The sequence below is a fragment of the Urtica dioica genome, chromosome 9, assembly GCF_054948205.1.
Source record: "Urtica dioica subsp. dioica isolate 48M chromosome 9, U.dioica_male_clone48M_v1_H2, whole genome shotgun sequence".
Taxonomy (NCBI): Eukaryota; Viridiplantae; Streptophyta; class Magnoliopsida; order Rosales; family Urticaceae; genus Urtica; species Urtica dioica.
The window spans coordinates 30,473,182-30,495,562 of NC_142764.1; the positions used below are offsets into that span (position 1 = coordinate 30,473,182).

Genomic DNA, 22,381 nt, shown 5'->3' on the forward strand with positions numbered 1-22,381 from the left:
GTATCCTAGGGGAGTTTAATAAGTCTCTAGTAACGCTTGGGGACAAAATTAGAAAAATTAAAACTGTAGAGATACGATCGCTAAAATTGAAAAAGCTACAGACTATTCATGCAATTAAATGCATAGTTGAGTGTTTGGCGTGAATGGTGTCGGAAGTCGTTGGGGGAAAGGAAAGAAGATTGGAGAAAGAGAAACGAATGTGAAAGAGATGAGCGGTGAATGGAGAGAGACGTCGATCGTGGTTGTGACGCTGGACACCGGCGAGACATGCATCGTTGCCAGCCTGGCGAGCCGCCGCGACACGCAGGTGATCCACATCGATCCCACCACCGGCGCGCTTGGCCTCGATCCCGCCGGCGATTTCGAATCTGAGAAGGACGCTGTGGAAGAGGTGACGCGGGGATCGCGGTGGACGGCGACGAAGGCGCGGGCCATTTTGGGGTACGCGGCGGTGGGCGGCGTGGGGCTGCTGCTGGTGGCGACGAAGGTGGCGGCGACGATCCCGTGTCTCCCCGGCGGCGGGAGGGTGATGAGCGTGGCGGAGAGCCAGTGGGTGAAGGTGTCGCTGCAGAGCGGCGCGGCGGTGGGGAAGGCGGAGGGCAAGAACGCGTTGGAGTTGACGGAGATGGAGATCGACGGCAAGCACTTCTTCTGCGAGTCCAGGGACGTGACTCGGCCTTTCCCCAGCCCCATGCCCGTGGATCGCCCCGATCTGGAGTTCGTGTGGAATCGCTGGTTTTCCATGTCCTTCAGGGCCATCGGACTGCCTCACCACTGCGTCAACCTGTTGCAGGCAAGCCGGGGATTCTTTTTGCTGGAGATTGGTTGGTTGGTTTGATTCATTGATTGATTCATACATTCTCTGTGTGTGTGTGTCTGTGTTGTCTCTCTCTCAGGGCTTCGCTGAGCTCCGGCAGTTTGGGAGGTCGGGGCAGCAGGAAGGCGTGGTGGCTCTCCTTGCTCGCCGCAGCAGCCTCCATCCGGGCACGCGATACTTGGCCCGCGGCTTGAACTCGTGCTTCAGCACAGGCAACGAAGTGGAGTGCGAGCAGTTGGTGTGGGTCCCGAAGAAGGGGGGGTTCAACTCGTACGTGTGGCGGCGAGGCACCATCCCCATCTGGTGGGGGGCGGAGCTGAAGCTGACAGCCGCGGAGGCTGAGATCTACGTGGCCGACCGCCACCCCTACAAAGGCAGCGCCCACTACTACCGCCGCCTGGCCAAGCGCTACGACACGCGCCGCTTCAACCGCAAGCCGGTGGTCCCCATCGTGTGCCTCAACCTGCTGCGCAGCGCCCCCGGCAAGTCCGAGGCCGTGCTCGTCCACCACTTCGAAGACTCCGTCAACGACCTGCGCAAGCTTCCGGAGGCGCGGGTCCACCTCATCAACTACGACTGGCACGCCAGCACCAAGCTCAAGGGGGAGCCGCAGACCATCGAAGGCCTGTGGCGCTTTCTCAAGGGCCCCACCGTCTCCATCGGGATCTCGGAGGGGGACTACCTGGCGTCGCGCCACCGCATGAGCGAGTGCGAGGGCGAGATCGTCCGGAACTCCGACTCGGAGGGATTCTTCTGCCTGCGGTCGCGGCAGAACGGCGTGATCCGCTTCAACTGCGCGGACTCCCTCGACAGGACCAACGCGGCCAGCTTCTTCGGGGCCCTGCAGGTGTTTGCGGAGCAGTGCCGGCGGGTGGGGATCTCCCTCGACACCCAGCACTCAGGGCAGGGGCAGCAGGGGGGGGACTACGTGGCCCCCCTCCCCCCCGGCTGGGAGAAGCGCTCCGACGCCGTGACCGGCAACAACTACTACATCGACCACAACACGAGGACCACCACGTGGGCCCACCCCTGCCCCGACAGGCCGTGGAAGAGGTTCGACATGTCCTTTGAGGAGTTCAAGCAGTCCACCGTCCTGTCCCCCATCTCCAACCTGGCCGACCTCTTCCTGCTGGCCGGGGACGTGCACGCCACCATCTACACCGGCTCCAAAGCCATGCACAGCCACATCCTCAACATCTTCAACGAAGACTCCGCCAAGTTCAAGCAGTTATCCGTCGCACAGAATGTGGGCATCACCCTGCAGCGCAGATTCAAAAACACTCTCGTCGACAGCTCTCGCCAAAAGAACTTGGAGATGTTTCTTGGGATGCGCCTTTTCAAGCATCTTCCCTCCGCCTCTTTCTCTCCTCTCAATGTACGCTCTCACCGCCGCCTCTCTATTCTCATTCCACTCAACATCTTCAATCCATTTTTTATTGCTTCTCGTTGCAGGTGCTCTCTCGCCCATCCGCCTTTCTTCTCAGACCGGTTCCCACTATGTTTCCGACTTCCAACGGGGGATTACCTCTTCTGAGCTTCAAGAGAAAAGATCTAGTCTGGGTACTTCTGCTTTCATTTTGCTCTGTGTTTTTTAACAACCCAACTCATTGAAATCTCTTTACGACAGGTTTGTCCACAGGGCGCCGATGCCGTGGAGGTTTTTATATATCTCAGGGAGCCATGCCATGTTTGCCAGCTTCTTCTCACGATATCCCACGGGGCAGATGATTCAACCTACCCATCAACACTTGACGTTCGAACGGGGCATGATTTAGAAGGCCTTAAACTGGTCCTCGAGGTCAGTAATTCTCTCTCTTCTTTTTTTCTTTTTTCTTTTTTTTGGAAAATTGGCTATATAGCATAAACACCCGTCGACTCTTCTTAACTAAAGTAATTGAACCCCAAGGAGTTGGTCTACCGATAAGGGCAATTCTTGGGACATTGTCAGTTCCCAGTTGGATTCCCCTTGGACGCAACAAATTGGTCGTCGATAACGCCACAGCCTCGTGGATTTTAGTCGGGTCTAACCTGGACGCCACGGTTATAAAAAAGAAAGAAAGTTACTTTGATGCTTAAGCTTGGGTGATTAACTTCTTAACAGGGAGCTTCTGTACCTCAATGTGCAAATGGGACAAACCTCTTAATACCTTTACCAGGGCTGATCAGTCCAGAAGATATGGCTGTTACTGGAGCCGGTGCACGCCTTCATGATCAGAACTCGTCAACACTTCCACTGTTGTATGATTTTGAGGAAGTGGAAGGTGAGTTGGACTTTCTCACCCGTGTTGTGGCAGTCACATTTTATCCAGCTGATTCCGGAAGAAGCCCTATGACACTGGGAGAGGTATGTTGCCAAAAACACAACTTTAGTGGTCATATGGACTAGTTGTTTCTGCTGAATAATAAGATTTTGAGATGCATCATTAAATCACAGGTATCGAGGGAGGACATAGAAGTAGACATTTTTTTTTTTTTTTTTGCTTTACAACATATATATTCTGTGCATTGTGTCACAGATAGAAGTCCTTGGAGCGACTCTTCCTTGGCGAGGCATATTGGCAAATGAAGAGCCTGGATTAGCATTGATTGAGCATGCCAAAAACTTTCAAAAGGACATAAATCCCTTTCAAGCGGGTCCAGATATCAACCCTTTCAATGGTCCTGCAGAGAAGGACAATGTGTGTGCACCAGTTCAGTCAACTTCTTCTGGAAATCACTGGGTTGACCTCTTGAGTGGAGATGATTTTTCAGATCACGTGGATGTTCCGGTGACAGAAAGCATTTCGGACAAGGGAAGCGACTTTCTTGAGTTCTTGGATCAAGCTGTTGTAGAATTTCAAGTTGGCGCTTTAAATGATAAAAGCTTATCATGTTCGACAGACAGTAAGACTCCAAGTAGCAGTTCCCAGCGCTACATCAATTGCTTAAAATCTCTAGCCGGACCACACCTGGTATGCGATTCTCTTTTACTTTTTTGGATTCCTTCAGCGTGTAGTATTTTATTACTTCTTTTATGCATTGTTTTTCCTGTAGTGGCTAATCATAAGCCTTCTTATGATAGTGGAAATGAGTATTGATGCGAATCCAACAGAGCAAATGTGTTTTTATCTGCAGGCAAGGAAACTGAGCTTCACAGAAGCTATGAAACTTGAGATTGAGCGCCTCCATTTCAATCTCTCTGCTGCTGAAAGGGATAGAGCTCTATTGTCTGTTGGAATCGACCCCGCAAAGATAAATCCAAATCTTCTGGTGGACGAACACTACATGGGGAGGTTGGCGAAAGTTGCAAACGCCCTTGCAGTACTGGGACAGGCTTCCGCGGAGGACAAGAGGATAGCTTCCATCGGTCTCGAGATAGAGGAAGATGACTCGATAGACTTCTGGAATGTAAGCAAGATTGGGGAGGTGTGCTCGGGTGGTGTGTGCGAGGTTCGCGCAGAGACAGATACGACCGGTCCCACGTCTTCGAACGAATCTCCAGGTCTCGTGTTTTGCTCGCACTGTGAAAGAAAAGCGTGTAAAGTGTGCTGTGCGGGGCGCGGAGCACTGCTTCTGTCGAGCTTCAGGTCAAGGGAGGGTCGGAGTTACAGCAGCGGGGGTTTGGCGGGCCTTGACATCTCTACAAACCGCTCTGTCGTGCTCGATGCCGTTATCTGTAAACGCTGCTGCCACGAGATTGTATTGGATGCCCTCATTTTGGACTATGTTCGGGTCTTGATCAGCTCGCGTAGAACCATGCGTGCCAATACTGCAACATACAAGGCCTTCAAGCACGTCATTGATCCTGAAAGCACTAAATCTTCCGTCGCTCAAAAACCACATAAATCCTTGCGGAAATTGCTCGATGGAGAGGAATCCCTTGCCGAATTTCCTTCTGCAAGCTTTCTAAACTCGGTAAAAATCATCTGACATTGTGCTCTGTGCTTTTAATAAACATCCCCATCACGGTGTGACCTCGCATGTTTCTGCAACTTAAAATTGTTCTTTTTAGTTGATTTTTGCTTTCATTCATTCCTGAAACATGTGGAAGCTGGTTGTTTCTTTATATAAAAGAAGAATAAAAATGAGATGGATATGGTGGTCGTGCAGGTCGAAACAGCAACAGACTCGGCACCATTATTGTCGCTGCTTGCTCCTCTGGATTCGGGATCACAGCATTCATATTGGAAAGCTCCTCCCACTTCCACTTGTGCTGAATTTGTTGTTGTTCTCAGCACCTTGTCCGATGTCACTGGGGTTGTTTTGGTCATCAGCCCATGTGGCTATTCTGAGGCCGATGCACCTACCGTATGTATCCTCTCTCTCTCTTTTTTTAAATCCCTTTTATTAATGGATGTAAATGGTTTAGGAGATTAAACACTGTCTTTGTTTGAGTTGTTCAGGTGCAAATCTGGGCAAGCAATAAGATCGAGTCGGAAGAAAGGTCGTGCATGGGAAAATGGGATGTGGAGTCTTTGATAAGGTCTTCGTCCGAGTATTACGGCCAAGAAAAGACGGATAAAGTTGCGAGGCATGTGAAGTTTGCATTCAGGAACCCAGTTCGATGCCGCATCGTTTGGGTGACGTTACGTCTCCCGCGGTCCGGGTCAAGCTCTGCTAAGCTGGAAAAGTTGGATCTTCTGTCTCTGGACGACAACCCGTTTGCAGAAGTGAGCAGGCGTGCCTCCTTTGGGGGGTCATTAACAAGCGAGGCCTGCCTTCATGCCAAGAGGTTGTTAGTGGTGGGAAGGCCGGCGAAGGACGATACGGCGGTCTCGTCACCGCAGAGCAGTGATCAGTTGAATGTGAGGAACTGGTTGGATCGAGCTCCGCAGTTGAATAGGTTTAAGGTAAAGGGTGGTCGTGCGAAACAATCGGTCCGGGGAGTGTGGTCTGATTTGTGGCTTTGATGCAGGTTCCGATAGAGATGGAGAGGCTGATGAACAACGAGGTGGTGTTGGAGCAGAGCTTGGGAGCGGGGTCGCCGTTGGTGGGGGGGTTTCGGTTGGACGCGTTCAGCGCGATAAGGCCTCGGGTGACGCACTCGCAGGCAAGCTCGGAGGGGGAGATGGACGAGAGACACGTCTCTGCGGCGGTGCTGTACATCCAGGCGTGGGCCCTCCAGGGACCCAACAGCAGCATGGTGAGCATCGCGGAGTATCGGTTGCCGGAGGCCAAGCCCGGAACGGCTTTGTACTTTGACTTCCCAACGCCGCTTCAGAGCCGCAGAATAACGTTCAGGCTTCTCGGAGACGTGGCCGCCTTCTGCGACGACCCGCCCGCCGAACCCAGCGACGGGACCGGCAGCCCAATCGCGGCCGGCCTCTCTCTGGGCAACAGGATTAAGCTCTATTACTACGCTGATCCTTACGACCTCGGCAAATGGGCTGCCCTCTCCGCTGTTTAAGCCCCATATTCTTTTTTATTTTTTTCATAAATATTAGCCGTTGCCAAATGGCATTTTGTTGTGATTTCTTACAAAATAATTTCTTGTCAATAATATGTTACATTGAAATGTATTTCACTCAACTTGGTATCCATGTATGGATTCGATTTTCAACTTTATCTTCCTAATACTTGTGTGTGTGTTTTTTTTTTTTTTTTTTTTTTTTTTTTTAGGATTTGATTTCAAGCTTTTAATATATGTATACAAACTTTTTTGACAGCGTGATCATGAATTTGGTTTTCAATCCCAGGCTTGCATTCAATTCTTATCTAATAGTCTTGCGGATGTTGAACCTTGTTTGATCGATTGATTGTATTTCTTGAGAGTTTCTCATGGTAATTCGTCAGAGTGAGTTTTAGTAATAACGAGTTTGCTTTAGCCAGACATTGCCGCAGGTAGATTAAAAATGGGTGACTTAGCCTACTAACTCAATCAACTTCATTTGTGGGAATTCCTTCCTAACCCAAAACACTTAGAGGCCTAAAACACTCAGAGGTCAGGTGCCAAACTAGTTTTATTTATATTATATGAATAGAACTAAGCTATTTATATTAATTTAATTGAATAAAAAAATGACTCTTGGTAACTTTTTAATAATTTGAAATGATACCATATATAAATATGAAAAAAAATCATTTCAATTAATACTCTGTGGGTTTTTGATAGTATATGTGTGGTTAGTTTTTTTGTTCAAATTTCATGCCGAGTTTTTGGTCAAATAATGTGTTTTGTCAGCTTGATTGGTCAAAAAAATTGAGTTTGTGAAGTTTATTTTTGGGGTACGGGAGATTAGAGATTCGAATTTTGAGCAGTTTTTGTGTATTGGACGTTTCTCGATATTTGAATTCTTGGAAATTACCGCAGTTATACGAATATATATTTTATACATTACTTTTTCTAGAAAGGTATATAAATATGTATATATATATATATAAATACATATTCGTGTAGTCTTCTTACTAAACATAAAAAAAAAACGAAATAGTGACGCAAATCAAAACACACATATATTTTGTTATTACTGAAAAGAAATGGATATTAACGTCATATCGATAAAATATTTGTTTCTCTTTTGCGATTAATATTATTAGGAAAATTGTCAAAAGTAGGACTAAATTAAGGCAAAATTCCATTTTCCTATTTTTTTAAAAAATTTACCAAACTAGGACCGGTCAAACAAAAGTCAAATGAGAGATACACAAAAATCTACCTATTATACAATCATATTAATTACCAACCTACAATCTTCCCCAATAAAATCTCTTATTTTTTCTCTTTCTTTCTATTTTCCCGCTCATCCCATCGAAAAAACGAATTTTATTTTTTTGATTAGTCCTAGTTTGGTAAATTTTTGAAAAAAATAGGAAAATGGAAATGTCCCTTAATTTAGTCCACACAGCGCAATTTTTATTGGGCCTAATGAAGAAGCATTGGGCCTCCACACAGCGCAATTTTTATTGGGCCGATTTAGAGAAACCCTAAGGCCCTTTAAAACTGAGTTAGGTTTACAACCTAGCTATATAAATCTCTCCTTCATCTTTCACGTCTCAGGCTCTTCTTCTTTCCACAGTCCTCGTCGTCTCTCTCAGATTCTCCGGAGAAATGGTTAGTGCCTCTCGCTTCTTTTGATTTCGTATCGGTTCAGTAAGGGTTTTAGGGGCACGTTTGGTTGGAGGTAATAATGTAGGAATGGAATGGCATCTTGACATCTGTTACCAGAGCGTTTAGGTATTGTAATTCTGCAAGAATCCATTCTACTGAATTTCTCTTTGCTCTGGGTGCTGCTACATTAAACACCTTCAACAACACAATCTTCTTTCTGTGCATCAAAGGGATTTTCAGATTTCAAATCTGATGCCTTTTCTATTCCAACTAAACCTTTGTTCTGCGAACACTCTTCTGTGCACAGACCATTTGGCTCTCCTCTGCTACCTGTTTCAGCAAATGTCTCTTCGTACAAGCGTTTCAATTTAAATGTTTCTTAAAATTATATATTTAAAAAAAAAATTAAAAAGTGTTTTTTCAATGTTTTAAACAACACTTTAAAAAATATATTTTAAAGTTTTTTTTTTTGCTTATATTTTCTAATTCATAACTTTATTATTCTCTTACTTTAAATTTTAGTTTTAATTATTTTTATATTCTTTTATCAAATATTTTTTGTATGTCACCAAAATTTATAATTTATTTTTTACAATTTTATAAACACCTATTTTAAAATTATTGAGTCACTGCTTAACGGGGAAAAATGGTTCGTTGTCCGTCGCTCGACTGGATCTCGGTGGCGTACTCTAGATAAACTCCATCCCCAGCCCAATCCCTAAAAATCCTAATGGCGCTTATACTCAATCGCCGTCGTTTCTCTACCTTCACTGTCGAATTCTCTTGCAATAACCTCAGAGGAGCTCATTTGGGATTTTAATCAATTGAGAAAAAAAATGAAAGAGAACCAGATTTGGGAGCTTTTTTTTTTTGGATATCAGTCTCTCATTCATTTGTGATCATTTCCCAAGTTCATAGTTGATTGTTTTTGGAAATCTTAGAAATTTTGAAGTTGCATCAAGGTTTTTTCATTTTGAAAAAAGACATCTCTGATATAGAACCAGTGACAAGAAATTCCAATAAAAAAGACAAGGTTAATTTTGTCAATTTAACTTTCATTCCGTACACGTCAAAACCACAAACCAAACAAAGTAAAATAGTTTCCATTCCATTGCATTGTCATTACCATTATGATTCTCATTCTTATTCCAATTTAACTTTTGAACCAAACATGCCCTAGGGGTTTTTGCGAAATTTAATGCAACCGTGTCATGATTTCCTTAGTTGTTAAAACTTTACAGTTAGGTTGTTTATGTATCAGAAGAAACAGCGTGGTTTTGTTGTTGCTGATAGATTTAGTTTACATGTAGGCGTTTGTGAAAGCCCAGAAATCGAGGGCCTACTTCAAGAGGTTTCAGGTTAAGTTCAAGAGAAGGAGAGGTAATTGCGATATCTAGAATTTTCACATTTTCTCCTAGTTTGAAAGATTTGGTATCTGATCTCGTAATTCGCAGATGGGAAGACTGACTACCGGGCGAGGATCCGGTTGATTAACCAGGACAAGAACAAGTACAACACCCCGAAATACAGATTCGTCGTCCGATTTGTATCCATTTACTAATATATGTCTAATTATTTAATTTCTGAAAATCAATTTTAGTATCTGTATATAGTCTATTTTGTTCCTTGACTAATGAAATCAGTCGAACAAAGACATCTGTGCCCAAATCATATCTGCCAGCATCGCTGGAGATTTGGTTCTGGCTTCCGCGTACTCCCATGAGCTTCCCAGCTACGGCCTCGAAGTTGGTCTCACCAACTACGCCGCTGGTACTTGTTATTCGTTTTTCATTTTAATGAAAGGCATTTTGCAGTGGTGTTGTGATTGAATTGAGGTTTGTTTTGAATGTGACAGCTTACTGCACCGGGCTTCTGTTGGCTCGCCGTGTCCTGAAGCACCTTGAGATGGATGCTGAGTACGAAGGCAATGTTGAGGTACGCTGTGATTAATTTGTTGTTTGTGTGGTCTGAGGAGTGTGGTCATGCTTTGAAATGGTTGGCAGGCCTCGGGAGAGGACTACTCGGTGGAGCCCGCTGACACGAGGAGGCCGTTCCGTGCCCTCCTTGACGTTGGTCTGATCAGGACCACCACCGGAAACCGCGTGTTTGGTGCTCTCAAGGTACGTGTCTCTGTCTATGACAAGGTTGATTGGTATGTATAGAACGGAGAGTGGTGATTGATGGGTGATGATGATGTCAGGGTGCCCTTGACGGAGGACTCGACATTCCGCACAGCGACAAGCGGTTTGCAGGGTTTGGCAAGGACAGCAAGAAGCTGGATGCGGAGGTGCACCGCAAGTACATCTACGGCGGCCACATTGCGGCCTACATGAACACTCTGACGGAAGACGAGCCAGAGAAGTACCAGACCCACTTCAGCGAGTACATCAAGAGAGGCATCGAGGCCGACAACATCGAGGCTCTCTACAAGAAGGTCCACGCTGCCATCCGCGCCAACCCCGTCCCCACCAAGTCTGCCAAACAGCCTCCCAAGCAACACAAGAGGTACAACAACTCTAGTCTTACATCTGTGATGATGCCACATCAACTAATTATCATTTGCTTGCAATCCAGGTACAACTTGAAGAAGCTTACCTACGAGCAGAGGAAGAACAAGTTGATCGAGAGATTGAACGCCTTCAACTCTGCCGCCGATGTTGATGATGACCAGAGCGAGGATTGATGATACCACCCTGTTTTTGTTCCCGTCTTCCTTTAGGACCTCCTCTTCCTTGTTTTTTGACTTGTTTTGTTGGAGATTTTGGATCCTCTTTATTAGTTGTGTTTTCGCAATGCCGAGCCACTGCTCTCTCAGATTTTATTATTCAGTTTTGGTCAAATCTTTTGCTTATAATATATCCATTTAGATACAGACTACAATATTACCCTTTCTTATATAATTATGCTTCCTAGCATATGCTATTTGCTAATAGTTTAGTGCTTAATGAAGCCAACTTGGTGATCTAAATCAAATATCGACATATTTTGCTCTTCTTAAGTAAAAAAAAAAAAGTTTTTGAATGCATGGAGATACACATTGTTGCTTGCATACGATAAAAATCAAAAGCAGCGAAGCCTTGGGGTCCCACTGTTACAGAGTAGAGGTGAGGCTTATCGAAGCGGAGCCAATAGGATTTGATGGAGGAAAGGGGATTGATTAGATTAGAAGATATATAGTTAGGAATTGGGAGTAGAGAGGAGAGTGTGAGGTGAGTGTGCAATCAAGGATGTTGGTGGTGATGTGGTCGAACAGGGCATTCGTGGGAGCGAGAGCTTGCCATGATCACCAGCCTCCTCCTAGTGCGAGTACAAGTCCGGTCATGATGAATCGCAGGTCCGTGTTGTCCATCACATGATGCAATGTGAATGTGTGAATGTGACTCGTACCTGGGTTTGATACAGGACTTTGAGCTTGGGATTGGGATTGGGATTGGGATTGGGAATGGGAACGGGAATGGAGCGGAGTGTATCAGCGGCCGGAAAAAGGGGTCCTCCACCACCGCCAAAGGAGAAGCAGGACCCGAGCGTGAGCGGCGTTCTTGCCAAAGTGATTGCCAGCAAACGGAGAAAGGAAGCCATGAAACAGGAAATCGCCAAGCTTCGCCTCAAAGGCACCACCATCACTCCCCCACCACCACCACCGCCTCCGCAATGATATTTTTTTTTGTTTCCATTTATTCCCCTTTTGTGTGCTGTCAACTCTAATTAACAATTCTCTCCCTCTCGCAATTGCGATATGAATATCAATGTTACTTTTGATGAAGCCAGTGCTCCATTTGTAATTGCACATCTATATAATGCTTATAAAATTTTCACTTGCCATTCCAACAAAGTAAGATAAGAAATAAGTAGTTGGAGTTAGTTTGGAAAGAGAGAGAGAGAGAGGAATGGATATGAGTGCGGCGAGAGGGAATGTGTTGTTGGACGGCCTCCAAGGCCTCGTCGAGACCCGTCGTTTCAAGGTACCCAATCCTCTCCAAACCCATTTTCTTCTTCTCTGAGCGGCGTCGTTTGCAGGGCTGGCTCTTGGATCAGTTCGGAGTTCTTCACGACGGAAAACGACCTTATCCCGGTGCAATTTCAGCGTGTAATGTCTTTGTGTCTCTGTGTATGTATGAATTTGGGTCTCAACTCTCAATCGCTTTGCTGATTGATTCGGAGAATGAACAGTGGAGAAGTTGGCGAATAGTGGTGCCAAGCTGGTGATCATAAGCAATTCGTCAAGGAGGGCATCCACGACCATGCACAAAATCAAAACCCTTGGCTTCGACCCCTCTCTCTTTCTGGGAGCCATTACCAGCGGAGAGCTCACACATGCCTACCTCCAAAGGTTCTTCTTCTTTTGAACTCAACTATACAATACAAATCTGAAACCCTAAATTGGTGGTGTGAATAATATATAGGAGAGATGATTGTTGGTTTGCGGCGCTGGGAAGACGCTGCATTCACATCACCTGGGGCGACCGCGGAGCTATTTCCCTGCAAGTAAATGCTCGTCCATTACTTGGTGTCGATGTTGTGTTCGATTAAATGGTTGGGTTGGCAGGGTTTGGGGCTTCAAGTTGTGGAAGATGTTTCAGACGCCGACTTTGTTTTGGCCCACGGCACTGAAGCCATGGGCCTCCCCTCTGGCGGTCTGCGGCCACTCGATACGGACCGCATTTACAACATTTTGGAGAGCTGTGCGGCTAAGCGCATCCCTATGGTGGTCGCCAACCCTGATTTTGTGACTGTCGAGGCCAGAGCTCTGCGACTCATGCCCGGTCCGTCCGTAAACACATCACACGAATCCTGTTTATATACTCGAGATTATTATTAATGTGAATATATAGGAACACTGGGAGCCAAATACGAAGAGCTGGGAGGGCAAGTCAAGTGGATGGGCAAACCGGACAAGGTGACTCCACTCCACTCCTTTATTATCAAATCTATGGTTATGGTAGTAACCACTGGTACTTGGCTGGGTGGGTTCAGATAATGTACGAATCGGCACTGGCCATGATCGGAGTAGAAGCATCGGAGGCGATCGCGGTGGGAGACTCGCTCCATCACGACATTAAAGGGGCGAACGGAGCCGGAATCCAATCGGTGTTGATCACCGGAGGCATCCACGCCGACGAGCTCGGACTCGATCATTTTGGACAAGTTGCGGCCGCTTCCTCCGTGGAAGAGCTCGCTTCCAAACACAAGGCATTCCCTTCCTACGTCTTGCCTGCGTTCACCTGGTAGCTCCCACTCCAACAACACTTGGTCTCCCGTACAAGTTGAATTCGGTGTCATATTATGCATTTGTTTCCTATAACATGTGGACAAGCTTTTCTACTCATACAAGAGTTTCTTTTTTGTTTGCGTTCGAGTTCGACTAAAACTATCGGGTGTGCTCGTCTATCGTGGTCCTTGGATACAAACTAGTGTGCTTTTATATACATCCCTGTAAGTTCTTTTTGTTTTAATAGTGTGCTTCGGTATATCTTCTCATATGGAAATGATGTAATCTCCTATTTAGAAATGTTAACCAAAATTATGTTATCAAGATAGTTGCTGGCGGAATGATCTCACTATGTCTTCGGGGGTTTTATCGACACTTGCGGAAAACATCGTTAGGAGTTTATGGCCTTAGTCTAATCAGAATAGAAGACACGCGCGAGTGTAAGAATGGTCAAGAAAATATACACACGTCAACAAAGACATTTCATATGTCTAAGCGAAAAAAGAAAATAATTTCTTGTGAAGATTTACTGAAGTTCATAGAAAAATAGGAAGAGCATCGCCCATCGAAATAAATTATTATTCCCTATTGTGTTTCTTAACTAAATTTAACTCTCTCCTTTCTCCGTGTATGAATGTCCCTCCTAGCGAAAAATTATTCAAGCAGAACATGAAAGAAAAGCTAACGAATGACACACCAGACTTTCTAATAAAGAGAATTGTGAGGTGAAGCCTCTACAGACCTGAGGTAAATGCAATCTTAAAATGCTTTGATTTACTTCCAACAAGAAGGAAAAAATATGAATGTGAATACAGAAGGAATGACTTCTTTGTAGTGATTTATTGGTATGTGTTAACGTGGCATCATAGAAATCACAAGTGGGAACTAAGAACCCATTCTTTTACTGACACATCCATGCATCATCCATATCTACTCAGCTCACTCAAATAAAAAGAAAGCAGATGCATATGTGCCACGTCTCCAAACTTTACTCATCTATCCAAACTTCTCTTTCTTCTTTTACCCCCCAGCACAAAGAAAAAACTCGTCCAAATATACACAAACGTGTTTAATTTATTCATTTTCTATTGGACCCATCAACAAAAACACCAAACACAAACCTCTATATATACCTCATGCCCTCATCACATGCAGGGATCTCGGAAAAAAAGAAAAGAAGTCTCTCTCTCTCTCTCTCTCTCTCTCTCTCTCTCTCTCTCTCTAGCAAAAACTATGGCAAAAAATATACTCAAGAAAATTCTATCACTTGTATTCATTTGAGACTAGAATCAAGATTATCTCCACTCATACAAACGTCACCAAGACTAATGTTGAGCGTCGGAGCACGCGTCGAGGGAAAACCCTCCGCGTCCTTCTAGTTCACGCTTTTTTTTCTTATTTTCTTAGGGAACAAGGACGAAGAACGCATTCCCGACGAGGAACCAGGCGAAACATTATTTCCCTCTTTACGATTCTAAGACCCTCTGAAGCTCTTGGATGCTTTGGGCCTTGTCCCAAACTTCCTCGAGCCCTTTGGACTCTTGAATAGTAATTTGGGCCGACCCGAGACTATGCGCGCGACCAATCCAAGCACGCCGCGTGTTCACGAACGTTAAGTCTAAAAAACGGCTTAACATTTTGGCGCTAGAAGGAGGGGATCCCGAGAACAACCACATACGGGCTCTCCACCGGCAAACTCTCTTTCTCCGAGAGGAAAGAGCTTCGACAACAACCAAGGAATTTCCACTACGCCAAGAAACCACCATGTCGAACCGTGCGGTCGTCTCCGAAAGTGCCGCCCCCCGACGAACGGAAAGCGTAGCACTCCACACGCGAGCACGAATGCAAGCAAGACATGGACAAGCACAAGGGGCCCCGCCGGCGAGCGCGGGCCCATCAACGAGCGCCGCCCCGACGGCCAATCCGAACACCACCGGCATGGCGAACCCCACCGGCTCGGTATTCATCGAGCGAGACGATCGGATGGAACGCCTCGAGAATAGCCTTTTCTTGCTGACGAGTGAGTTCGCCAGAGATAGGGAAGAACGAACCATGAGGCGCCACGCTCGGGCAAGAGACGTGCAAGCACAAGAGGCCTATTCGGGAAGCCATGGACACGAGCAAGGACAAGCCCCCGTTGAAGAACTCCACGATGAAGGTGGCCAAGACGACGTTCCCGATCCGAGCATCCGGGACATCGGCCACAACCACCGAGAAGAGTGGGCAACCGTCCGTGAGCAAAGACAACTACCTCAACGCTCGGAAACACGTCAGACCGATGGGCAAAGGGACGCGCGCCCACGATCCCGCGCCAACCTTCCTCAAGCCGCCCGCTCCGCGGCGGGAACAAGGACCGAATCACGAAGATCCGCCTTTGAACGACTAGGACAAGGAGAAGAGGTCGCCGACAGTGGAGACTTGAGGAGGTTCTCACCACCCCGACGCGCAAGGTCGCCAGGACGCCTAGAGCCACACGTGGACTTGAGGCGCCACCTTAACGCCCGGTGGGAGATCCCAAGACACCAGACCGCCCCGGAGGCCCACGAACCACAAGAAATCGTCCCCCCGGCTACGGCAACGCCAACGCCACCTGCGCCGCATGCCACTCAAGCATCGAACGAAAGGGGACGCACTACTCGATTTGCACCCGCCACAACACAAGTCGGGAATGAAGAATTGACCAACGTGGTCAATGTGCTAAGAGAAGAAGTCCGCGAGCTACGAGCATCACAGACTAGGACCCCGCTTGTGAGAAGTATGATCGAAGGTGTAGCTTCGCCGTTCTCCGCGAACGTGCTCGCCGACGATGCCATGGGAAACTTTCGTCCGCCTACCGTGCCACTCTACGATGGGAGCACGGACCCACTCTACCACATCCATCAATACCAGACGAATATGAGAATGGCAGGACAGTCGCCATCGACGATGTGTCAGGCTTTTTGCCTCACACTCACTGGCACTGCGTTCGAGTGGTTCCAAAGGCTCGGACGAGGATCGATCCAATCGTTCGAGGATCTCCAAGAAAGATTCCTCACTCGTTTCTCCGCCTCGCGAGTACGGAGAAAAGAGAAGTCTTATCTCTTGACGATCAAGCAAGGAAGCACTGAGACGCTTCAACGTTACCTCAACCGATTCATCGAAGAATCAAACAAGGTGGACGACTACGAGGATAGCGACGCCGTCTACGCTTTCATCGATGGCCTGCGTGCTTGTGACCTCTTGACATCGCTAGTAAAGCAACGACCCACCACAATGACAGAGCTCATTTCTCAGGCCACGCAGCACATTTCGGTCGAGGAGTATTACGAAAGCCGACGGATCCGCGAGAGGGGAAGTCGTCGCAGGGACGAGGACGAGGCCGACAATGACCCACGACGAAAGAAAAACCGAAGCACCAATATTGCGGTCTCAAATGTCGGATCCCCAACGAGTCGGAAACCCTTATTGGTCGAGAAGTTCCAGAGAAACATCGACTTCACGCCGCTCAAAACCACGCCGGACAAGATCCTAGCCTTACACGGGGACATGTTTACCGAGCCTCGACCCCTATTGAAGGACCCATCGATGCGAAACAAGAACAAGTATTGCGAATTTCACAAAGACCATGGCCACATCACCGCCGAGTGCATCCAACTCAAGAGACAAATCGAAGACCTCATCCAGGATGGAAAGCTAAAGGATTTCGTGATGATGATGATCGCCAATCCGGGCCCCGCTTTGAGGAGACAAGCTTCTCAGAACAACAAGCGGCAAGACCGTGGGAAAGGAGTCGTCACGAGCGACGGTGATAATAGCGAAGCCCGAGGCAACACGACCAATGCCCCGCTCAACATCGTGACCACCATTTTTGGAGGACCCGAAGCGGGAGACACCGCGCACGAGCGAAAAAACTATGCAAGGGCAGCCGCCGGAGAAGGCCCTTCCCATCACATCAATCTCACCCAGAGCAAATGGCCTACAACACCGTACGAGACGATCAACTTCACAGAAGAAGAGGCTCACCAAGTCATGCACCCACACAATGACGCCATTGTTGTCAGAGCACAAGTGGCGAACAATTTGGTAAGGAGGATCCTCATCGATAATGGGAGCTCAGCCGATATTTTGTTCAAAACGGCTCTCGACCGGATGGATCTCGGAGAAATCCACCCGACCCCAGTCAAGACTCCGCTTTTTGGATTCACAGGAGAGCGTGTTGACACGGAAGGCTCCATCAACCTCCCAGTCACATTTGGACAGGATGGGCAAGCCCAAATCACGCGTTTGGTAAACTTCTTGATTGTGGACCGACCTTCCGCCCATAATATAATCATAGGACGACCGACACTCAATAAGCTACGCGCGGTCACCTCGACATACCACCTCCTCATGAAGTTCCCAACGCCGACAGGAGTTGGAGTGATGCGAGGGAATCAGGCCGACGCAAGGATGTGCCACGTCCAAGGATCCCACAGTAAGAAAGACGACGCGATGGTGGGGACCATCCACCAAATCATAGATGATCTTCACAGCAAAATCGGCGAGGCGCAAATGTTCGGAGACTTGGACCCAAGGGAGGAAACTGACACCAAGAAAGTGGAAGCATCGAGCGATCTCGTGCCCATAGTACTCGATGACGCCAAACCCGAACATATTGTTATGATCGGGGCACACTTGTCGGCCGAATTAAAGGGTCAACTCAGAGCATCCCTTCGAGAACACAAGGATGTCTTCGCATGGACGCACGCTGACATGCCGGGAATCGATCCAGAAGTCATCGCCCATCGACTCAACGTGCTCCCCGGAGAGAAAGGAAAAATACAAAAGAGAAGATCGTTCAACCCCGAGAGATACCTCGCAATCAACGATGAAGTCGAGAAATTGATCACCGCCAAATTTGTTCGCGAAGCCAAGTTCCCCAGTTGGGTCTCCAATGTGGTCATGGTGAAGAAATCAAATGGAAAATGGCGAATCTGCATCGACTACACCGACCTAAACAAGGCATGCCCAAAGGATTGTTTCCCCTTACCGAGGATCGACCAACTGGTCGACTCCACCGCCGGACACGAACTCATGAGCTTCACGGACGCATACTCGGGATATAATCAGATAAGAATGTACGAACCGGACGAACTCAAGACCACATTCACCACTGACCGAGGACTATTTTGCTACCACGTAATGCCGTTCGGATTGAAGAACGCCGGAGCCACCTACCAGCGCTTGGTAAACCAAATGTTTGCCAAGAAGATTGGAAAGACGATGGAGGTTTATGTTGACGACATGCTCGTCAAGAGCCTCAAGGCACTGGACCACGTTAAAGACTTGGAGGAGACATTCGCCCTCCTCCGAAAGTACAAGATGAAGCTAAACCCGAACAAGTGCGCATTTGGAGTCGAATCGGGAAAATTCTTGGGATTCATCGTCAACCAGCGAGGGATCGAAGCCAATCCAGAAAAGATCCAAGCCCTCCTAGATATGAGATCCCCAGCCAAGGCAAAGGAAGTTCAAAGCCTTACCGGACGCGTGGCCGCGCTTAGTCGATTCATCTCCAAGGCTACCGACCGGTGCCAACCTTTCTTCCAAGCCATCAAAGGAGGAGCCGACTTCAATTGGACCGACGAGTGCGAAGCCGCATTCCAAGATCTGAAGGCCTACTTTGCCACACCACCACTCTTGGTGAAACCAAAGGATGGGGAAACCCTTTATATGTACCTATCCGTGTCCGCAAGGGCGGTAAGCGCGGTACTTGTTCGAGAAGAAGAAAGGATCCAATGGCCCGTATACTACATAAGCAAGGCTCTCCTAGACGCAGAGACACGATATTCAGAAATAGAAAAACTGTGCCTCGCTCTGACGATTGCGGCAAGAAAGCTCCGGCCATATTTTCAAGCACACCAAATCGTTGTTAGGACCGAATATCCAATCAAGAAGGCAATGCAGAAGGGAACATCAACAAGAATGGCCATCTGGTCTCAAGAGTTGGGAGAATACGGAGTGGAATTCCAGCCGAGGCTCGCGATCAAAGGACAAGCTGTCGCCGACTTCATTGCTGAATTCACATACGATGTGAACATATTCCAAGATGAGAAGACCGAAGAAGAAAAAGAGACATCAAAAGATACGGAGGCGGACAAGAAGAGGAAAGCTACCCCCGACGGGCCAATTTGGAGCTTACACGTAGACGGAGCATCCAACACTCGCGGATCGGGAGCCGGAATTGTCTTCATCAACCCAGACGGAGAAAAGCTCAAGTACGCCATCCATTTCCAATTCAAGGCGTCAAACAACGAGGCCGAATACGAAGCTCTCCTAGCCGGATTAGACATAGCTAGGAAACTCGGAGCAGAGAACCTCAAGATACACTGCGACTCGCTCCTTATCGTCAATCAAGTCAAAGGGGAGTACCAAGCAAAGGAAGAGAACATGGCCGCTTACCTGGACGAGGCCAAACTCCGACTCGAGGCAATCTCTTGGTACGAGATTGTCCAAGTCCCGAGAGGCTCAAACGCCGAGGCCGATGCTCTAGCTCAAATGGCCTCTGGCGGCGATGGCGATGAATTGGGAAAGGTACCTGTCGAGACTTTGAAGCTCCCATCCATCAAAAGAGAAGAAGTGAATTTGATCGAGGAAGAACCTCAGCCAAATTGGATGACACCGATCACCAACTACCTCCGCGACAACGCGCTCCCAACCAACCAAGCCGAAGCTAAGAGAGTGAAATACCACGCACATAAATATGTCTTGCGAAGGTCTACACTCTACAAGAGAGGATACTCACAGCCACTCCTCCGATGTCTTGACGAAGCCGAAGCCGACTATGTCCTAAGAGAAATACACGAAGGAATCTGTGGAAACCACTCCGCAGGCCAATCTTTGACACTGAAAACTCTCAAACAAGGCTACTTTTGGCCCACAATGAAGAAAGACGCATTCGACTTAGCGCGGAAATGCGACAAGTGTCAGAGATTTGCGCATGTCCCAAGGCAACCCCCCGCCCCGCTATGCCCAATTCTTGTGGCGCGCCCGTTCGCAAAATGGGGAATAGACCTCATCGGCAAACTCCCAATGGCGTCAGGTCAACGAGTCTGGGCGATTGTCGCAATCGACTACTTCACAAAGTGGGTAGAAGCGGAACCTCTCGCCACGATCACCGAAGCCAACACAACAAACTTCTTATGGCGATCAATCATATGTCGCCACGGCATCCCTGCCTCGATCGTCACTGACAACGGCACCCAGTTCGACAATGCGAGACTCCGGAAGATATGCGAGCAGCTGAAGATCAGTAAAACTTTCTCCTCGCCGCGTCATCCGCAGGCAAACGGCCAAGTCGAGGCCGTGAACAAAACGATCAAGGAGACTCTGAAGAAGAAGCTCGAAGAGAAGAAAGGCGCATGGGCCGATGAGCTCCCTCTCGTCCTCTGGGCCTACCGAACGACAACTCGGACCGCCACCGGAGAAACGCCATTCTCTCTCACTTACGGAGTGGAAGCTGTCATACCCGTTGAAATCGGGGCCCCGTCATTCCGAATGGAAACCTTTGACGAGGAGAGCAACAACGAGGCCCTTCGAATGGAGTTGGACGTAATTGAAGAAAAGAGGGCCGACGCGTTCACCCGTATGGCCGCGCAGAAGAGGATCGTCGAGAAACACTACAACTCGAAGGTCAAAGTCCGTCGTTTCACCGAGGGAAGCCTCGTCCTGAGAAAAGTGTTCCAAAACACTCAAGTTCGCGGGGCGGGAGCACTCGGACCAAATTGGGAAGGACCTTATCGTATACGGAAGGTGATACATGACGGTACCTATCACCTCGATGAGATGGACGGTACAGAGATCAGACACCCATGGAACGCTGAGCACCTCCGCCAATATTACCAGTAGTCCATTGTATCAAGATATCTGAAGACTGGCAAACACCACAGCCAGAGTTTACTTTTATTTCATCATTTCAAAAGTGGCCATCGGCCCAATTGTATTTTAAATTTCCAAAAGCGGCCACGCGCCCAAGTAATGAATGAAGCGAGATTTGCGTTTAGTTTGCAATGTTAGCTCCTAAATTTTCATACAATTTGAACAAATTGCATAAAAACAGGAGGGGTTAACGGAGTAAGACAAATTACCAGACGCAATAAAAAAAATAAAGAAAGAAAAGATGAACATATATATAATATATAAACATACAGGCATAGCAATCATGACGACGAAGGGTTCGCAGTCTTGAGCCTCTAAACACACCTCAAAGCGTTCATGGAATCCGAGAAAATGGGTTTCGCGGTGTCGAAACCCCGAACATATCTCCAAGAATTCCGTGTGGCCCGAGATGAGGGTACTCTTGCCATTTAGTCCCCGACCAACCTCAGAGCGTCCATGAAATCCGAGAAAATGGGTTTCGCGATGTCGAAACCCCGAACATATCTCAAAGAATTTCGTGCGGCCCGAGATGAGGGTACTCACACCATCGAGTTCCCGACCGACCTTAAAGCTTTTATAAAAAAAAAAAGGATTACCCACGACGCCGAGAAACCAAGCGCAACTCAAGGAATCCCATAAAGTCCGAGATGAGGAAACTCGCACTATCGAGACACTTACCCACTGCAAAGCTTCATCAAGGCGCACGAGAAAAGGAAAAAGGCGTCAAAAGCCTCGCACAAACTCAAGTGTTTTCATACAACGTGCATAAACGCAAAAGATAAAGGAGAAAAATAGTGTATATGATAAAAGATTCCAAGATTTGGTACAACTGCAAGTGCAAAAAGGGAAAACGCTCATTTGTCGACAAGACACACCCAAACGGGGACCCGCAAAAATACAACGAGTTAAAAAGACGCATAACAAACCGCGCCGACAAAAGAAAAAATCGACAAATGACTGTTTGCCCTATAGCACGCAAACCCTACGAGGCCCCCAAAATAAGTACAATAGACCCGACAACTAAAATAAAACTTCATCGACCACCACCTCATCTACATGTCGCGAAGTACACAAAAAGAAGATTATAAACGCCATTGTACGCACCTAATCAGACAACGGGTCATCAGAATCATTACCGCAAAGGTCGTCATCACCGAGATCTACATGTTCCACGCCCCCGGGAGGAAGTTCACCGTCCGGATTAGTCACCTCTGGCGGTAAGCCTTCCGGAATATGAGAGAAGTCAATCTTAAGGCCGGAGTTCTTCTGGATCGTATCAATCATGCCAAAGTATTTCCCTCGCCAGTAGTAAAGCAAATCTCGCTCCGGCTGGTCGGAGACAAGGCGGTCTCGATCGACGCAGACACGCTCACACTCGACCTGAGAATCCTCCAACTTCTTCTCTAGCTCGAGGTTTACCCTCTTTGTCTCATCA

General features: G+C 47.6%; 5 protein-coding genes across 6 annotated transcripts; all 5 read left to right on the forward strand.

Annotated features, from left to right (window-relative positions):
* The first annotated feature begins 50 nt into the window (after positions 1-50).
* On the forward strand, positions 51-6,372 carry SAC9 (sacI homology domain-containing protein / WW domain-containing protein). The gene is made up of 10 exons (XM_089625152.1): positions 51-793; positions 897-2,192; positions 2,270-2,377; positions 2,445-2,615; positions 2,919-3,161; positions 3,334-3,768; positions 3,932-4,711; positions 4,907-5,104; positions 5,200-5,646; positions 5,712-6,372. The coding sequence occupies exons 1-10, from the start codon at positions 209-211 to the stop codon at positions 6,201-6,203; spliced, it is 4,755 nt and encodes a 1,584-aa protein (XP_089481278.1). The 5' UTR covers positions 51-208; the 3' UTR covers positions 6,204-6,372.
* A 1,340-nt stretch (positions 6,373-7,712) lies between these two features.
* Positions 7,713-10,724, forward strand: LOC149386845 (large ribosomal subunit protein uL18-like). Its single transcript, XM_089624958.1, has 8 exons — positions 7,713-7,847; positions 9,155-9,224; positions 9,299-9,390; positions 9,488-9,614; positions 9,700-9,779; positions 9,848-9,964; positions 10,045-10,349; positions 10,419-10,724. The coding sequence occupies exons 1-8, from the start codon at positions 7,845-7,847 to the stop codon at positions 10,525-10,527; spliced, it is 903 nt and encodes a 300-aa protein (XP_089481084.1). The 5' UTR covers positions 7,713-7,844; the 3' UTR covers positions 10,528-10,724.
* A 258-nt stretch (positions 10,725-10,982) lies between these two features.
* LOC149386846 (uncharacterized) lies at positions 10,983-11,607 on the forward strand. Its single transcript, XM_089624959.1, has 2 exons — positions 10,983-11,178; positions 11,247-11,607. The coding sequence occupies exons 1-2, from the start codon at positions 11,072-11,074 to the stop codon at positions 11,497-11,499; spliced, it is 360 nt and encodes a 119-aa protein (XP_089481085.1). The 5' UTR covers positions 10,983-11,071; the 3' UTR covers positions 11,500-11,607.
* Positions 11,608-11,674: 67 nt separating this feature from the next.
* On the forward strand, positions 11,675-13,314 carry LOC149386847 (Haloacid dehalogenase-like hydrolase (HAD) superfamily protein). Of its 2 annotated transcripts, XM_089624957.1 has the most exons (7): positions 11,675-11,806; positions 11,862-11,931; positions 12,015-12,174; positions 12,248-12,329; positions 12,391-12,607; positions 12,677-12,741; positions 12,819-13,314. In XM_089624957.1, the coding sequence occupies exons 1-7, from the start codon at positions 11,732-11,734 to the stop codon at positions 13,071-13,073; spliced, it is 924 nt and encodes a 307-aa protein (XP_089481083.1). In that variant the 5' UTR covers positions 11,675-11,731; the 3' UTR covers positions 13,074-13,314. The 2 variants fall into 2 exon arrangements, with proteins under 2 accessions (XP_089481083.1, XP_089481082.1); XM_089624956.1 differs by having other exon boundaries at positions 11,682-11,931.
* Positions 13,315-14,817: 1,503 nt separating this feature from the next.
* Positions 14,818-20,916, forward strand: LOC149386848 (uncharacterized). Its single transcript, XM_089626562.1, has 2 exons — positions 14,818-20,320; positions 20,417-20,916. Exons 1-2 carry the CDS (start codon positions 14,818-14,820, stop codon positions 20,914-20,916), a joined length of 6,003 nt encoding a protein of 2,000 aa, XP_089482688.1.
* The last annotated feature ends 1,465 nt before the right edge of the window (positions 20,917-22,381 follow it).

Coding starts and splice junctions, on each gene's coding strand:
- SAC9 (XM_089625152.1), top strand. CDS start 209: ATGAGCGGTGAATGGAGAGAGACGTCGATCGTGGTTGTGACGCTGGAC. Junction 794..896: donor ACTGCGTCAACCTGTTGCAG/GCAAGCCGGGGA, acceptor TCTCTCTCTCAG/GGCTTCGCTGAGCTCCGGCA. Junction 2,616..2,918: donor GCCTTAAACTGGTCCTCGAG/GTCAGTAATTCT, acceptor ACTTCTTAACAG/GGAGCTTCTGTACCTCAATG.
- LOC149386845 (XM_089624958.1), top strand. Junction 9,225..9,298: donor TAAGTTCAAGAGAAGGAGAG/GTAATTGCGATA, acceptor CGTAATTCGCAG/ATGGGAAGACTGACTACCGG. Junction 10,350..10,418: donor CCTCCCAAGCAACACAAGAG/GTACAACAACTC, acceptor CTTGCAATCCAG/GTACAACTTGAAGAAGCTTA.
- LOC149386846 (XM_089624959.1), top strand. CDS start 11,072: ATGTTGGTGGTGATGTGGTCGAACAGGGCATTCGTGGGAGCGAGAGCT. Junction 11,179..11,246: donor CCGGTCATGATGAATCGCAG/GTCCGTGTTGTC, acceptor GGTTTGATACAG/GACTTTGAGCTTGGGATTGG.
- LOC149386847 (XM_089624956.1), top strand. CDS start 11,757: ATGTGTTGTTGGACGGCCTCCAAGGCCTCGTCGAGACCCGTCGTTTCA. Junction 11,932..12,014: donor TCCCGGTGCAATTTCAGCGT/GTAATGTCTTTG, acceptor GAGAATGAACAG/TGGAGAAGTTGGCGAATAGT. Junction 12,742..12,818: donor GGATGGGCAAACCGGACAAG/GTGACTCCACTC, acceptor GGGTGGGTTCAG/ATAATGTACGAATCGGCACT.
- LOC149386848 (XM_089626562.1), top strand. CDS start 14,818: ATGTCGAACCGTGCGGTCGTCTCCGAAAGTGCCGCCCCCCGACGAACG. Junction 20,321..20,416: donor ATGCGAGCAGCTGAAGATCA/GTAAAACTTTCT, acceptor AGAAGCTCGAAG/AGAAGAAAGGCGCATGGGCC.